The sequence below is a fragment of the Peromyscus eremicus genome, chromosome 10 (genome assembly GCF_949786415.1).
Source record: "Peromyscus eremicus chromosome 10, PerEre_H2_v1, whole genome shotgun sequence".
NCBI lineage: Eukaryota > Metazoa > Chordata > Mammalia > Rodentia > Cricetidae > Peromyscus > Peromyscus eremicus.
Genome location: NC_081426.1, coordinates 57,590,999 through 57,607,531, shown reverse-complemented (window position 1 = coordinate 57,607,531; position 16,533 = coordinate 57,590,999). Strand labels below are relative to the sequence as shown.

Here is a 16,533-nt window from a genome sequence, read left to right as displayed (position 1 = left end):
GTCCAGCTGATTTTTATTGCTTGTGGTTTCAGTGTCCTACCCAGGAAACAGTACTTAAGTCCAAGGTCACCAAGGGTCTATCTGCCTCCTTCTCAGTACTGTGGCTTTAATTCCTAGATTTAGATTTTTGATCCACTCTGTATTAACTTTGCACATAGTCTGAAGGGCTGAACTCTATTCTTTCCATGTGGATATTTTTCCTAAATGGTTTGGCATCCTTGCCGGAAATCTGCGAGTCTAGTGCACTTTCCAAAGATACTTCCCGACTTTTTATTCCATCCTGTTGAACTGCGTGTTTACTTATGTATCAGTACCACACTGGTTTGCTTAATGTAGCTTTGCAAAAAAGAAAAAAAAGAAAAAGAAATCGGAAAATCTGAGTCCTCCCCCACGTCCCCATTACTAAAGATGTTTGTTTTATTGGTCCTTTTGGGTCTTACGGTTCCATATGCATTTTAGGATTAACTGCCTCAATCCAGCAAGAAATTCATTTGGAGTCTTGTAGGGAGTGTACCAGCTCTGTTGACGGTGGTGGGGCTGGTGTCCTCTCAACACGCTTTCCCACCTGTGAGTACAAGATGCCTTTCGGGTATTTACATCTTCTCTATTTCAGGAACGTCTGGATCATCTTCAAGTGCCACCTCCTCGGTAAACAGATTTCAAGTGCTTCATTTTCCCCCGTGTTATAAATGGCATTGCTTCTTTAATCTTTAATCACTTTTCTTTGCTTTTATAACTGGCTTTCGGAGATTTTACACACAGCGACATTTCTGAAACTTTAGTTAGCTAGGCTGTTTTTTGGTGTGGATTCTTTAGTCTTTTGAAAATGTAGGATTATACTGTCTGTTAAGATAGTTTTACTTTTTTAAAAAATCTGAATTCCCTATTTCTTTTTCTAATTTCTCTGGCTAGAACTCTAGTTCAGCGTCGGCCAGCATCTCAGAAGAGACATTTTCTCGACCCTAGAGGTGAACGCTTCATTCTCTCATTGTGTTGTTAGCTGGGGGTTTTCAGAAAAGCCTTTTAAGGGAAGGCTCTGCTTTCTAACTATTTTTTTTTTAAACCATGAAAGGCTACGTTATGTTATTAAATACTTTAAAAATCAATTAAAACAATCATCTCCCCTCCTACTCTGTAGAAGATGACATTGCTTTTCTTAAGAATTTGATTATTGATTTGAGCTCTTTACTTGTTATAGATCTGCACAGATTTTTTTCACTTCTTCAGTCAATTTTTATAATTTGTATATAACTACGAATTTATCCATCTTATCTAGGTTATATAACTTTTTGGAATTAATGCTTATTTTTAGTATATTTGTTTACAGTTCATTCAAGGTATAATGCAATTCAATATTAAGATATTTGAAATATACTTTATGCATTTACTTTCCTAAAGCAAAATGTATATACAATTCTATGAGTGATTTAAACAAACTTTTCCTTAAATATTAAGGAACTGGCTGAGCATAGATGTGCACGCCTTTAATCCCAGCACTCATGAGGCAGAGGCAAAGGCACAGGCAGAGGATCTCTGTGAGTTCAAGGCCAACTTGGTCCATGTAGTGAGTTCTAAGCCAGCCAGGGCTGCACAATGAGACCCTGTCTCAAAGAATAAAAACAAAAAACAAAGTCAGTTCAATAAAAAGGGACTGTGTTTCACTTTTTAAAGAAAGCAACTAGAATAAGGCTATCCTAATATAAAATAAGAATATATTAATCATAACATACTTTGAAAGATGGGGCTTCAGTTTACATCCATATTATATTAAGGTAATGACTTCTACCTTAAAGGAAATTTCATACAATATTACTGCCCAGGGCATTTTACAAACAATAAACAATTCACCGAGACTATTAACATTCATGTATGTAATTAGAGTTTACAAATGTACAAAATTTCGAGTAACAAACACTTTCAACTGATTTTTCAAATATTCAATTAGCACATTACCTCCCTCCCAATTTTTTGATTATAAAGAAGCACAATGAGTTCCTAACACAATGGGTCAAATGTGAGAAACAGGCAGCAGCAGACAGAATATAAGAACTGCTAAACAACTGCATCAGTATCAAAAAGGACAAACTCAAATAATCTTCTGTAATATAAAAGAGAAGAAATCCACATAATTAAATACTAGTTAGTTAGGTGGAAGAACATTAGAGAGTATATAGCGTTTATTTTCTCTACATAAACTTGCATATCTTACTGTAAAGCATCCTGCTTTAATTTCAGTCTATCACACACAGCTCTTGGTGGATCTAGATGGAATGGAATGGCTATTTCAGTAGGACCTAGAGATCCTATCAAGCTTTTATTTGGTCAGTCTTATTTTGAATGCGTTAAGTGTTTTTGTTTATTCTTGGGTTAAATCAATTTTAGTAATAAAATTCACAACTAGAGGATATTTAATATCATTGTACCTGAAAAAACTAGACAGCATAGTCTTTAGTAGATCATTAAAATAGTGGTTTGATTAAACAATAGAAAGTATGGAAGCTCATGTATGACAAATTTATAAAGTATTATTTTAGAGGCTTATATGTTTGTACGGTAATAACTCTGGACGACGTGAATAAAATGTGCCTGACTAAAAATAGATGAATTCCCAGTTAGTGCTGGATTGTTCTGGGGCAGTGCACTTGTCTTCATACGTATATCAAGAAGGTATGATCCCAGTCCGGCAGCGTATCTTTCATTTACTAAGCGATGAAGTATATCTCATCCTGGTCCATGCATTCCTTCCTCCATTGTTCCAACATCTTCATTTTGGAATGAGGCACTTTGTGCCCAGAAATGTGGCATTGCACGTTCACTAAAAATGAATCCACTGGTAGGACTGCCCTTATGTTAATAAAGGGAGAGGGCATCGTCACTTAGAGAACAAAGCATGAAGTCATATCTTCACAGTCACAACACATGCTCCAGCTCTTCCTAGACACAGCGGAGCAACCTGAAAAAGCAACGAGACACAGGTGTTGGATGGACACAGGTGTTGGACGGATCCTCTAAGTGTCCAGTGTGAAAGCTGAGCAACATGACAACCAGACAGTCAGTCGGTTTAGACAACTTGTTAAATACAATGTAACCATTTCCTGCCTTGGGACAAGACTGGCAGTGGGGTGGACAGTGGTTGTAGACTTTGTGATCCCGTTTCAGCCCCACTATAAATGTCTTTTTTATCCATTTGTTAACATACTAAAACAAAAGCAGTTGTTTTTCAGGTACTACAAGTCTAAGCTCACATTTTTTTTTATTTTTTTTTTATTTTTCGAGACAGGGTTTCTCTGTGTAGCTTTGCGCCTTTCCTGGAACTCACTTGGTAGTCCAGGCTGGCCTCGAACTCACAGAGATCTGACTGGCTCTGCCTCCCGAGTGCTGGGATTAAAGGCGTGCACCACCACCGCCCGGCTAAGCTCACATTTTTAAGTGCTTAAAACCGCAAGAGAACTGGTAGTATCTAAACAAGACAGCTCTGTGGCTACAGATTACTGACTAATAGCAAAGACGAACTAGGTTCCTTCCTGCTTATGATTACATCTCTATTTCTCAAGGTTTGGGCTGTGCCCCACCTGTCACCTTAACTACAAATAGTCCCAGGAACCGGCAATCATGCATTCGGTTCAGGAGGTTGTTATGATCACCTGGCAACTAACTAAGCCTTTGTTTCAAAGAGCTGTTATGACCAACTTGTTATGACTACCTTTCAACCCTGTTTTTGTTTCAGGAGGCTGCTGGGACTAATCTGTTGTGCTTTTGTTCTGCATCTGTAGCTCTGCCTATTTGCCTGCCAAGGCCCCCACTTGGAAACCCCCTACTCTCAAACTATAAAAACCCTTCTCTTATCTATGTTCAAAGCTGATGTCTTGAACCCTACCTTAGGGAGAGACAGCCCATGTACACAAATAAAAAAGCTTCCTTTAACTAATTTGGCCATGATTTGGGTTGTTGGTCTTTCTCCTAGCAATTGTGGGATTAACACTTACCTTTTATACCTTCCACTGAGTCATTTCATTTACTGAAGTCATATAATAGAACCTCTTATCCTATGCTATCTTTTTTTTAAACTTCAGCTCCCTTTTTATACTCTTACTGTCACCTGTCCCCAAGTTGCTTTGTGGTTAATCTTCATCGTTAATTTTACTGTATTTTAGAATCACATAGAAAACACCTCTGCACATGTCTGTGAGGGCATTTCCAGAGACTTAATTAGGAGGGAAGACCCACCCTGAATGTGGGTGGGCTCGTTCCATAGGTTTGGATCCTAGACTGAATTAAAAAGGAGAAAGGGTGGAGCACTGCTCTGCTTTGAATAAGAATGGCCCCTCATGTCTTTGCACGCACGATTCCCAGCTGAGGAACTGTTTGGAAGAATTAGGAGGCGTGGCCTTGTTGGAGCAGGTGTGGCCTTATTGGAATGGGTGTGGTCTTGGAGGAGGTGTGTCACTAGGAGTGGGCTTTGAGGTTTCAAAAGCCCACACCAGGCCCAGTCTCTCTCTCTCTCTCTCTCTGCTGCCTATGGATCAGGATGTAAAGCTCTCATCTCCAGGGCCATGCCTATCTGCATGCTACCATGCTCCCTGCCATGATGATAATGGACTAGCCCTCTGAAACTGTAAGTAAGCCCCCAGTTAAATGCTTTAGTTTATAAGTATTGCCGTGGACATGGTATCTCTTCACAGCAATAGACCACTGACTAAAATATGCATCAATATTTATTGCTCTATACTTCCTGATTGCCTCTACAATGTGACCAGCGGCTTAATGCTTCTGACACCATGCTTTTCCCAAAGGATGGGGCTTTTCCAGAATGAGATATGGTTAGCGAGAAGTCTTTTGTTAATAAGCTCACCACACTGAGTTTCTAACTTGTTAACATAATTTAGGTTTGCCATGTTTATTAGATCATAACCAGAAATTTAATATGCTTCCAAAATATTGAGTATTTAAAAATTATTACTCATGTATGAGTAAACTGTTGAAATATTTCTGACTACTAGCCTTGCTTATTTCTACAATATCCTCTTCCCTTTAGTACAGCCCTCCTGCAGTCCCGTCAGCTCTACCACTGCTAGAACATTTCTTCAATGAATGGTAGTTCATAATAATTTATCTGAATTTAATTTGTACTTCAAAGGAATTTGGATTTTGTTATAAAATCAGACAGTGCCTCATTTTTTCATATTTAGTCAAGAGGCAACTTTATTTCATTAAAAAAGATTGCTTTATTTTTATTTTATGTGTATGAGTATTTTCCTGCATGTATGTATATGTACCATGTGTGTGCAGTTCCCACAGAATCCAGAAGAGGGCATCAGATCCCCTGGAACTGGAGTTAGAGGATGTTGTGAGCCTCCTTTCGAGGGCTGGGAATCAAACTTGGGTCCTTTGCAAGAGCAACAAATGCTCTTAACAGCTGAGTCATCTCTCCAACCCCTAGATTTGTGTGATACATGTCAACGTTGGATAAAGTTGAGAGGGTCTTATCAAAAGAGTTGTTTTCACACCATGAGAGAAGTGAGATAATGAACAATGAAACGGCATACCTGGGTCCATTCATTTGTCTGGGGATCGTAAGCCTCCACGATGTTCAGGTAGGTCTGTCCATCATAACCCCCGACAGCATACAGCTTGTCACCAAGTAAACAGACCCCCACTGCATCTCTGCTGATGCTCATGGATGCCACTGCAGTCCACATGTCTGTTTTGGGATCATATCTGAAAGAAAGTTTTACAACTGGAGCTGACATTGCTCTTGAAATATTTTGTATAAAAACGTTTGTCCCTCAAGTCTGTCTTCTGCCTTATCTGTGATATAAATAAGTTGAACACATTTTAGAGGAAAAGATCAGTATTTTCCTAAAAACTTCTGACTTGCAGTGCTGTAGATTCATTTAGTAGACCTAGAACACTTAGGAACTCAACATGAATATAATAGTAAAACTGCTTCAAGGCTTCGGTGTCCCTGTTGAAAATGTGGATAAAGCAATGTGACTTCTACCCTCAATTACGGGAGCTGTCCACTGTTTTGGTCTCCTCATTCCTTTCAACTAGAACTCTTCAGTGACATCATTTAAAGGGTAGATAGTTCATGCTAACATGCCATATTGCTTCTCATGTTTCTGGTGTCAACACCCATCTTTTCCTTGGTGGAACAAATCACATGAAAGACTCCTGGATCTCCTTCCTGGATCATTACATGTTATGAGAAGAGCTGGAATCACCTTCTTTCCACTACAGATGAGATGCAGCTGTAACTTACCTGCCTTTCACATCAACACCAGCTCTGCTTGTTATCTGAGACTGTTTGGTAGTACCAGCCAGCCTGGACTCTAAGTCTGACCAGTCCTCTTGGCATTTACAGTTACTAAGTAAATAATTCTAACCTTAAAAAAAGTGGATCCGCTTGCCCTTTCTGGCACTCACTGATTTCATATTCTTCTTTAAAACTTATTTATTTATATTTGGGTATTTGTCTGCACATATGTCTGCACACCAGAAGAGAACATCGGATTGCAAGGGGTACAGTTATAGACAGTTGTGAACTGCCATGTGGTTGCTGGGAACTGAACTCAGGACCTCTGGAAGAGAAGTCAGTGCTCTTCGCCACTGAGCCCCTCATATTCCTCTTTAAAATCTAAAATTGTTACTAATGCTCCAGCTCTCTGTGTGACCCTCTCCACGCGGTCTGTCCCTGTCCTGGTACTCTCCCACCACCCTGCTCTCTGGCCACACAGCTGCCCCTCACTTCCCATGTGAACCATATTCTTTTCTGTTGGAGTGTTCACACACGAGTCTAGTGGTTCTTCCTCTAAAATGCACTCAATTCTCTCTTGTCCTTAAACTAAATGCAAACTATTATATGAAGAGGCAAGCTGCCACCCACAGCTTCACTGCTGGTAGGTTCTCTACCTGACCTAAAAGCCCAGTTTCATGGATGCCATGGTTAAGCCTTTAAGACTTATATGAGCTTTTCATTTTATCATTTTCTATTATTTCATTGTCCATCAAAATGGACCAGATATGTCCCTTTCCTTTCCACTTCTTATGTGGCTTCCAGCCCCTAACTCATTCTTTCTGAGATTCATCAAACTCCTTTACTTTTCTGGAAAGATAGAGTCCAGTACAAAAGAGCTACCCAATAAATGCTTATCTCAGTGGATGCATTATGTGCTCAACCCCAAGGTAATATGTGAGGAGACAAGAATCCATGTAGGCAGTTGGGAGGCAGGTGGAGAGGTAGCCAGAGCAGAGAATCCAGAGTTCACAGAACTGCAGAGAGACCATACTGCACAGGATGGATGCTCAGCATAGACTTATGACTTTGTCTGGAAGTGTGAGAAACTTAATTCCGTTTTTTCTTAGTTTTCCTTCACGGGGAAATTACCTTTCCACACAGTCTGAAAGTCTGGAAGTCAAGTTGGATGTGGGAGCATCGTGTCCTCCAATAGCATAGAGAAGTCCGTTCCAGGTTGTTACTCCTACACCACCTCTCCTTTTTGACATCTGGGCACATGGTGTCCATTTATTAGTGTGAGGATCAAAGCATTCTACTGACTTGAGACAAGAACTCCCATCACGACCACCAACTGCATAAAGTCTGTAAAAGGAACAAATGAAACGACAAACAGGAAAGAGTGCTGGGGTCAGACTCTCCACAGAAAGGCTATTCCAATGACAGTTCACTGAACTTGAGGTGCCATTGATGATGCGGCATGCTGAAGCTATGCGACATTAAGAAAGAAGATATATGCCAGGCATGGTGGTGGCGCACGCCTTTAATCTCAGCACTTGGGAGGCAGAGGCAAATGGATCTCTGTGAGTTCGAGGCCAGCCTGGTCTACAAAGTGAGTTCCAGGACAGCCAGGGCTGTTACACAGAGAAACTCTGTCTTGAAAAACAAATAAACAAAAAGCAAGCAAGAAAGAAAAGAAAAGAAAAGAAAGAAAGAAAGAAAGAAAGAAAGAAAGAAAGAAAGAAGATAAGCTACCAATTAGATGATATCCATCTAAAAAATGATTTCTCTGCCCACGAGGCACTTAGAACCATAACACAAAGGATTTAACAAATGAGTCCTGAGGAAATGAGAGCTTAGGCATATAGGACAATATTTGTTAATATTTTCTATTTTTTTTTCCTTTGGTATTTTGAGCCAGAGTCTCTCACTGTAGTCTTGGCTGGCCTAGAACTCATTATGCAGACCAAACGTGCCTCAACTTCAAAGTTGCCTCAAACTCCGAGTTCCGCCTCTGCCTCCTGAGTGCTGGAACTAAGGATGTACGCCACCCCGGCCATCGTCTTACTTTTCTTACATCACAACTCCACGAGTGTCTGTACGGTCTGTTTTACCCTCCCCACCTCCCTCTTTCTGTAAGTGAGAGCACAAAGCAACTAGACAAAGAATTAAAAGCCATCAGGGACTTGTCTTATGGTGGAAGACAGGGTTTAAAGGGTTTGTACTTAGTCCTCATATAACAGAGAGCTGTGAGAGCCTGTATAACTTTTTATTACAGCAGACAAACGGTAAGCAAACACCTTTTCTTAGTGCCATTCTGGGGTCACCAGTCTCCCGAGGTAAGAAAGAAGAGGCACAAAAGGAAAGATAGCGCAGTGAAAATGATGGACAGAGGTTTTTAGGGGGGCACTGAGAGATCACAGTATTTTAATTTGTAAATTTATGTATCAATCTTTCCATTTTTCATATCTGTGGCTAGGCACATTTGTATGTGTGTGTGTATGTGGGCGCCCAGGTTTGTGTGTACTCACATATGTGCATGTGGAGCCTGAGGGTGATATCAAGTATCCTCCTCCTCTGCTGCTCATCTACCTTATCCGCCCAGGCAGGTCTCTCAATCAAACCCAGAGTTCCTGGATATGGCCAGCCTTGCCTGGCAGCTTGCTCCGGTGACACCCTGTCTCTGCCTTTCCAGGCTGGAATGACAGGTGGACTGCAATCCCCCTCTGGTACCTGTATGGGTTTTAGGGACCCAATTCTGGACCTCATGCTTATTCAGCAAACACGCTAACTGCAAATATCTCCCCAGCCCACTGTGGTACTTCAAATGTATTTAAACCAGCAGATTGTTGCTGTACAATTCAATAGTGGATATTTTCATAAAACGTATGCACTCCCAACTAGAAATGCGTGGTCCCTGAACACTAGATGAAGCTCAGCTTAGCACTGAGCTATTAGGGGCTGTCATGGACAGAAGTTATTGGAAAGGTTTTGCTAGCTCGCTCGAAGCACTCCTCTGTGCAATAACGAAAGTGCTTACTGTGACTGAACTAGAACTTCAGATAGCTCCTTACTTTCCACTCAGCACGGCCACACCGACTGTGCTCCTCGGGGTGGACATAGTGGCCACGAAATTCCACTGGCGAGCCTGAGGGTCCCACCGCTCCACCGTATTCAGGTAGCTCCAGCCGTCATGCCCGCCTACTGCATACATGGGGCCTTCCAATACAGCCACGCCTGCAAGTGGACAGAGGAGAGGGAAGGGCTTGAGGTGTGTCCAAAACTCCTATTTTAATGAAAATGTAAGGAGAAGGAATCGGAAGCATGCAAACGTAACCCATCACAAACTTAGGCTACAGCTGTATTGCTTAGGCTATACGACAGGGCTCTCCTGAGGCAGATGGGGCTCTAAATTTCCTTTCTTGAAATTTAGACCGTATTTTGGGGTGCAATAGTGGTAAGTTATTTTAAAACCCTGCCGGATTGGCACACGCTGCCGTTATTAGAACATCCTTTAGTACTCAATGCTTTCATTCTTTCCCCTTCAGATCCTAGGTTTTCCTGGAGCTGTTCGATACCACAGCCTATTGGTGTCACCATCAGCAAAGAGAGCCAGAGCCGTTTGTTAATTCATTCAGCAAACACCTCTAAGTTTGAACTAAGTTCTAGGCACCCCCTAGGACATGGAGGAAAGGGCTGTGCCCCTGTGGATCAGTACCCTGTTTTAATCAGGAGACAGATATGACATAGGCATCAGGTATGTGCCGATTTAAACAATGGCGCAAAGAAAGCCGGGGTAGAGAGAGCCAAGGAGACCTGTATGATGAGACGACACACGAGCAGAAGCATGGATGAATCAGAAGGCCGTGTACAGGGAAGAGGTGCGGCATGGTGACAGAGTGTGGGAGGTCTGAGGGGTGCGGAATGTGGCTGGGGTACCCAAGTCGTCTACCTGGCTGAGCAGGTAACTGAAGGGAGAGGACAGAAGATGAGGGAGTCAGAAAGGGTGCTTCCGACCTTATCCCTCATAAGGACTTTAGATCTTATTTGGAATGTGTGGAGTGTCTGTCGGGGATGTCTTGTTTGTCTGTCCTTGTGTTTTGAGACAGGGTCTCATTATGTAAACTAGGCTGCTCTCACACTGATGACTTACCCTAAATTAGAACTGTTTCTTTCCCTGTGGTGGTGGTGGTGGTGGGATATACAAATGAGTTACAATGACCCTGGAGTTTATGGTAAACCTAATTTTACAGGTTTCATTCATTATTGAAATATATTTTCCAGGATGGAGGTATACCTCAGTTTCAGGATGCTTGCCCTAGCACGTACACATCCCTGTGTTTGATTACCAGAATGGTGGTTTATTTGTTTTTTGAACCAGGGTTTCTCTGTGCAGCCTTGACTGTCCTAGAACTTGTTCTGTAGACTGGGCTGGCCTCAAACTCACAGAGATCTGCCTGCCTCTGCCTCCCGAGTGCTGGGATTAAAGGTGTGCGCCACCACTGCCCGGTTGGAACAGTGGCTTCATAAAAAGGACCTGTGGTGGGATAAGAGCTCATCTTGTGGAACCCCTGGCCCTCTGATACTTCCCTGAACCTCCCAGCATGCCAATCTCTATTCCCAGACAGTTTTCATTTCTGGGTGCTAGCTTTGGGCACAGCCTTTACATCTATTTTTATTAGCCCCTATCAGATTCTTTATGGTAGCCATTTCAAACCTTTTCCAAGCTGTAACAAGGTGAAAATATGGTTTTTATGATTTTCACAGCATTGCCCTGCAGCTCCTCTTAGAAAGAGTGGGAATCTGGGCTTGACCGTGGCCTCTTTTGGCCGGTGAGACGTTAGCAAACTTGGTAAAGCAGAGGTATGGGCACCTGCACCGGGGTTCACCTTCCCTCACTGCTGTGGATACCCTGTGATGCTGCCACACACATGCAGACGAGACCGTCCTATACTATCCGGCCCACACAGATCGATGAAAACCAACAGAGACTATCCAAAGCACCGGAGTCCATCCACACCAGCCAGAGCCACACTGACCGGCTGAGTCATAAGCCCAGGACCTACATCAATTCACTTCTGCTTTAGGCTTCTGCGTTTGAGCCAGATGTGGCAGTACAGGCCTGCAGTTTCAGCACTGGGGAGGTGGAGGCAGGAGGATGAGTAATTGAGGCTAGCCTCAGCTACATAGTGAATTTGAGGCCAGCCTGGACTCAATGAGAACCTGTCTCAAAACAAAGCAAAACTACAACAAAAAGCTTCTGCGCTCTGGAGTGGCTCGTTTGGAGCAAAAGCTGGTGATGCATGTGCACATCAAACCCCAATTTCATTTCTGCATCCCTCTACTCTTAGCTAATAATTCTTTCTCATTTCACTAGAGAAGATAGCGTTCCCCAAATTCTCTTGTCCTGTTCATGCACCATCAGTTCCTGCAGGATAAAGAATGGGCCTTGCTTTCTTTTCATTTCCAGGGCTAGTTTGGTGGCAGCCCCGACTCTGGGGCTCCGTAGTTATAAACTGAGTACAGTACAACCTACGTGAGCTAGACTCAACCTGCTTTCACGGCTTCTTATCCATCTTCTATCAAATTATTGCAGAGGTTTCAGACCTTTTCCAGATGCGATAAGTTGACATGGCCAGAAGCTCTTTTTCATAGTGTGACCCTGCAGACCCCGTGAATTTATAGAACACAGGATGTACACTCTAGGCAACATCGTCTGCTCAGTGAGCTATCTGACAGAAGAGGGGCTGGAGAGATGGTTCAGCAGTTAGGAACACTGGCTGTTCTTCTAGAGGCCTGGGGTTTAATTCCCAGAACCCATATGGCAGCTCACAACCATTTATAATTCAAGTTCCTGGGGATCTGCCACCCTGTACTGCATACAAGTGGTGTACATATAAAAAAACCCCATAAAAAATAGACACATAAAAAAATAGAATAAAATGTCTGTACTATGTTCAATTTTGGTGTGTGTGTGAATTCACTCACTTCTGCCTAAAAAACATATATATGTATATATATACATATATACCATTTATCACTATTGTTTCTCATATGCATATGGAAATAACTCTAGTTTTAATGAGTATTTTAACGAGGTTACATAACATCAACTGCTAACACAAAGCACAAATGTAAGAGCCGGGCTTGTCATCCCATCATGCTTTGCTAACACCCTTAGACCCCGTGCTTTCTGCTGTCCCAGTTGTTGCCACATTTATGTAAGTGCTTGTGTTCCGGTTTCTGCTTCTCAGGTACGAGGGATGCTTGGCAACGGGTGCTGGCTGAGCCCATGCATCGGCCTTCTGCCTGGTACAGAGGGTAAAAACGTAGTGGCAGCCTGGCTTTCTAAGTGGGCCGGTCTGCAGATGCACTTACCAAGCCCGTGCCTGTGTGTGGACATGGGCGGCATCACACTCCAGGTTTTCGTTTTGGGGTTGTAGCACTCCACAGTGTTCAGAGTCTTCAGTCCATCGCGCCCTCCAACCACGTACAGTTTGTCGTCCAACACGGCAACACCGAACTGCAGCCTCCTCCCGTTCATGTTGGCCACGGGAGTCCACATGTTTGTACGGAGATCATACTTCTCAATGCTCGTCGCTCCTTAACAGTAACAAAGAGAGTTACGTGATGACAAGCCCCACCGTGACTATGTGACACACACACACAGAGGCAGACTTTCATCTTCTGTGTGTGGGGTCAGCGTATGTTCCTGTGTGCACACACACACCCTTGTGCACATGTGTGAGTGTGAGTCAGAGGTTGATGTGTGGTGTCTTCCTCTGTCACTCGCATCCTTGTTTGTCCGGAGGTGGCTTACTGAACCTGGGACTCAATGTTTTGGTTAGATTAGGCTGACCTGTCTCGGCCTCTCCAGCACTGGGATTACACATGTGTGCCGGCTCTGCCTGTGGCTTCTGGGGGATCTGAACTCAGGTCCTCATGCTTGCAAGGAGATGCACTTTACCAACAGAGCTGTCTCCCTAGCCCCAAAGCATACAGGTTTTTATTAGTATCGATAGCAACACTCCAGCAGTATGGCCCTGCTTACCCCCATGACCTTTTCTATCATTCTCCCAGGTATACTCCTGTGCTAAAAGGTCCAACAGGAAAGGCTCTCTGTTCAAGGAGGCTGAGAAGACACTCAGAAGTGGGAGGAAATGCAGGGAGCTTAGCATCAGGGAAGCCAGAGATACTAAGTTTACAGCAGCTAGTTCCACTAACAGTCTCAAACTTGCCAAAGGAACAAAGAAAAGGTAGAAGGCCTAGGGCTCAGCTGCATGGAGGTCACCAAGGACTTCCAGGAGCCTTCCTTGTTTGGGTGGCCGATGTGGGGAGGAAATGCAGGCCGGGAGCGCCACAGAGGATGATTCTGAGAAGTCTGGCCACTGTGAGGACAGGGATTCCTAGGCAGATGGAGGAGGGCTTTGGGTCCCTGTTGATCTGGGACTGTGGGGTTGGTTCATGGATGTAATGGGAAGGGTCTAGTTGAGATGAAGGGAACTGATGAGGATGAAGCAGTTATTATGTGACGTTCTGGGGAAGGAGGAAAGACAAGTAACAACAGAACGGGCATGCGTGGGCCTGACTCCCATACAAAGGATGGGCACCATCCCCAGCAAGGAGGAAGGACAAGGGTCATTTGGGAACTAGACTGCAGGATGTGAAGGGAGTTACTGCCCATAGGGTTTACCCTCTGGAAAATTCTACAACTCTTTGGTTCTCTTCAAGATGTGGGACCAGTGGAGATTTAGGAAAACAAATAACAGAAAACATTACCCTTCTAAAAACAAACAAAACAACCGACTCCCAATTATGTAGAGTTTGAGTCCTTTTCTCTCTTGAAGTTGCTAATTTAACAGCCAGCTCTGCCCTTATAAAGGACCTCCACCACAGTGAACACTTACTCCATGGGTTGTAGCATTAGACCATCAGAACCACTATTGCTGACGACCTCCCCGAACCAGAAACGGTTTTGTTCTACACATGGGCACTATATTTTCTTATAGTTACTGTTTACCCTATACAATTCTGAGTTATTTGAGATTGACACCAAGTCTCTTTCCATCTTTGGGTTCTTTCTTTTTTCTTTTTCTTTTTTTCTTTTTTTGGCTTTTCAAGACAGTGTTTCTCTGTGTAGCCCTGGCTATCCTGGAACTCGCTCTGTAGATCAGGCTGGTCCTCGAACTCAGAGCTACACCTGCCTCTGCCTCCCAAGTGCCGGGATTAAAGGCGTGTGTCACTGCTGCCTGGAACATCTTTGTATTCTTATGCCACCAAACAGAATGCCTTCTAAATACTAGCTGGTTAAAAATATATTTGCGGCCGGGCGGTGGTGGTGCACGCCTTTAATCCCAGCACTCGGGAGGCAGAGCCAGGCGGATCTCTGTGAGTTCGAGGCCAGCCTGGGCTACCAAGTGAGTTCCAGGAAAGGCGCAAAGCTACACAGAGAAACCCTGTCTCGAAAAACCAAAAAAAAAAAAAAAAAAAAATATATATATATATATATATATATATTTGCATAATCTTTCTTTGTAACACTTGGCAATAATTATATTTTATTCATATACTTAAATTATGAATACGCTAAATTATTAAGATTATATGCACTTGATTATTTATTCCTACTATGACCTTAAAATCTTCCCTCAAATAAGTCAAAGTAAAATAAAAATTGCCTTCTATCAAATAAAAATCTTTCTTCATTGATGAATTTTCAACCTACTTTTTCCTCTTGAATCTTATGTCTTCTTTTAGACCTAGTTTATGAAGTAGTAGGATTTTGTTATAAACTGGAAACTCAAATTTTAAACATTTAAAAATAATCAAATAAATATCTTCAAGCTTGTTGGGGTGACTGGAGAGCTGGAAAGAGCACTGGCTGCTCTTCCAGAGGACCTGGGTTCAATTCCTAGCACCCACATGGTGGCTCACAGCTGTCTGTAACTTTAGTTCAAGGGTGGGGATGGGGGTGGGAGGATCTACTGCCCTCTTCTGGCTGCCACAGGCACTGCAGGCATATGGTGCACAGCCATACACACAGGCAAAACACCCCATACACATAAAACAAATTAAAAAAAAGTGTGTGTGTGTGTGTGTGTGTGTGTGTGTGTGTGTGTGTGTGTGTGTGTTTCTGTGTACTGAACCCAGGACCTTACATGTGTTGATCAAACACTCTATCACTGATCTATACCCTTACAGACCTTACAGTCTTTCATCCATGAACCTAAAGTAAAGCAGCAATCTGGCATATAGCTCATGATTTTTGTTGTTGTTGTTGTTGTTTTGTTTTGTTTTTTGAGACAGGGTTTCTCTGTGTAGCTTTGCGCCTTTCCTGGATCTCGCTCTGTAGACCAGGCTGGCCTCGAACTCACAAAGATCCGCCGGGCTCTGCCTCCTGAGTGCTGGGATTAAAGGCGTGCGCCACCACCGCTGCCCGGCTAGCTCATGATTTTTTTTTTTTTTTTTTTTTTTTGAGACAGGGTTTCTCTGTGTAGCTTTGCGCCTTTTCCTGGAACTCACTTGGTAGCCCAGGCTGGCCTCGAACTCACAGAGATCCGCCTGGCTCTGCCTCCCGAGTGCTGGGATTAAAGGCGTGCGCCACCACCGCCCGGCTAAGCTCATGATTTTATATTCCTTAAAGTTACCACACACGGGAGAAATATTAAAACGTGATGAGTGCACCAAGAGCTTTAGTCATATAAGTAATTCAGGAGATGACAAAGGCATTTGATGAATACTTAGGGGTACTGTCTACCTGCGAAGTATTATTCCAGGCTCTATATATCAATATGAATTTTAATATATTAATATGGATGTGTTAATGAGCAAAATCCCCATGCTTTTCTACTTACTGGGGGTAGAAAGAGGTAAAGAGACCATAAATAAATGTATCAGATACTGTGAAGAAATGTAATGCAGAGTAATGAGATTAAGTGGAAAAAAGGTGGGAAAGGGTTTGAAAGTGGCAGGCAAGAGGCTGCTACCAAGAGCCATGGGAAGTCTCTGTGGCAAGCTGACATGTGAGAGGCTGTCTGAGTGAAGTGATGGGAACGTCTAACATCGCATCCTTGGTGTGTACAACTATGCTTTGGCATGTTAAATGAACAAGTTGGCCAGTGGGGTTGGAACAGGGGTGAGAGAAGGACCATGAGGAGCCAAGACTGAGAAATAGATGAAAGTCAGAGAGCGTTTGCCAGGGGCTGCAGATACTAGCTCTAGGAATATGGGCAGATATGTATGAGCTTTCAAATACACAGCAAGTTCCTATTAGCAACGATTGTTGCCAGCATGGTCCA

The 16,533-nt window shown here is 43.0% G+C and overlaps 1 protein-coding gene across 1 annotated transcript in view; it reads right to left on the bottom strand.

Moving 5' to 3' along the window:
• Window positions 1-1,745: 1,745 nt before the first annotated feature.
• Klhl5 (kelch like family member 5) overlaps window positions 1,746-16,533 on the bottom strand; it is a 69,611-nt gene continuing 54,823 nt past the window's right edge. Inside the window, exons 7-11 of the mRNA XM_059275903.1 lie at window positions 12,614-12,838; window positions 9,310-9,472; window positions 7,388-7,600; window positions 5,547-5,718; window positions 1,746-2,953 (exon numbers count right to left, since the gene is read on the bottom strand). Coding sequence (XP_059131886.1) covers window positions 2,897-2,953; window positions 5,547-5,718; window positions 7,388-7,600; window positions 9,310-9,472; window positions 12,614-12,838 — 830 coding nt within the window. The 3' untranslated portion in view covers window positions 1,746-2,896. The remainder of the gene's footprint in view (window positions 2,954-5,546; window positions 5,719-7,387; window positions 7,601-9,309; window positions 9,473-12,613; window positions 12,839-16,533) is intronic.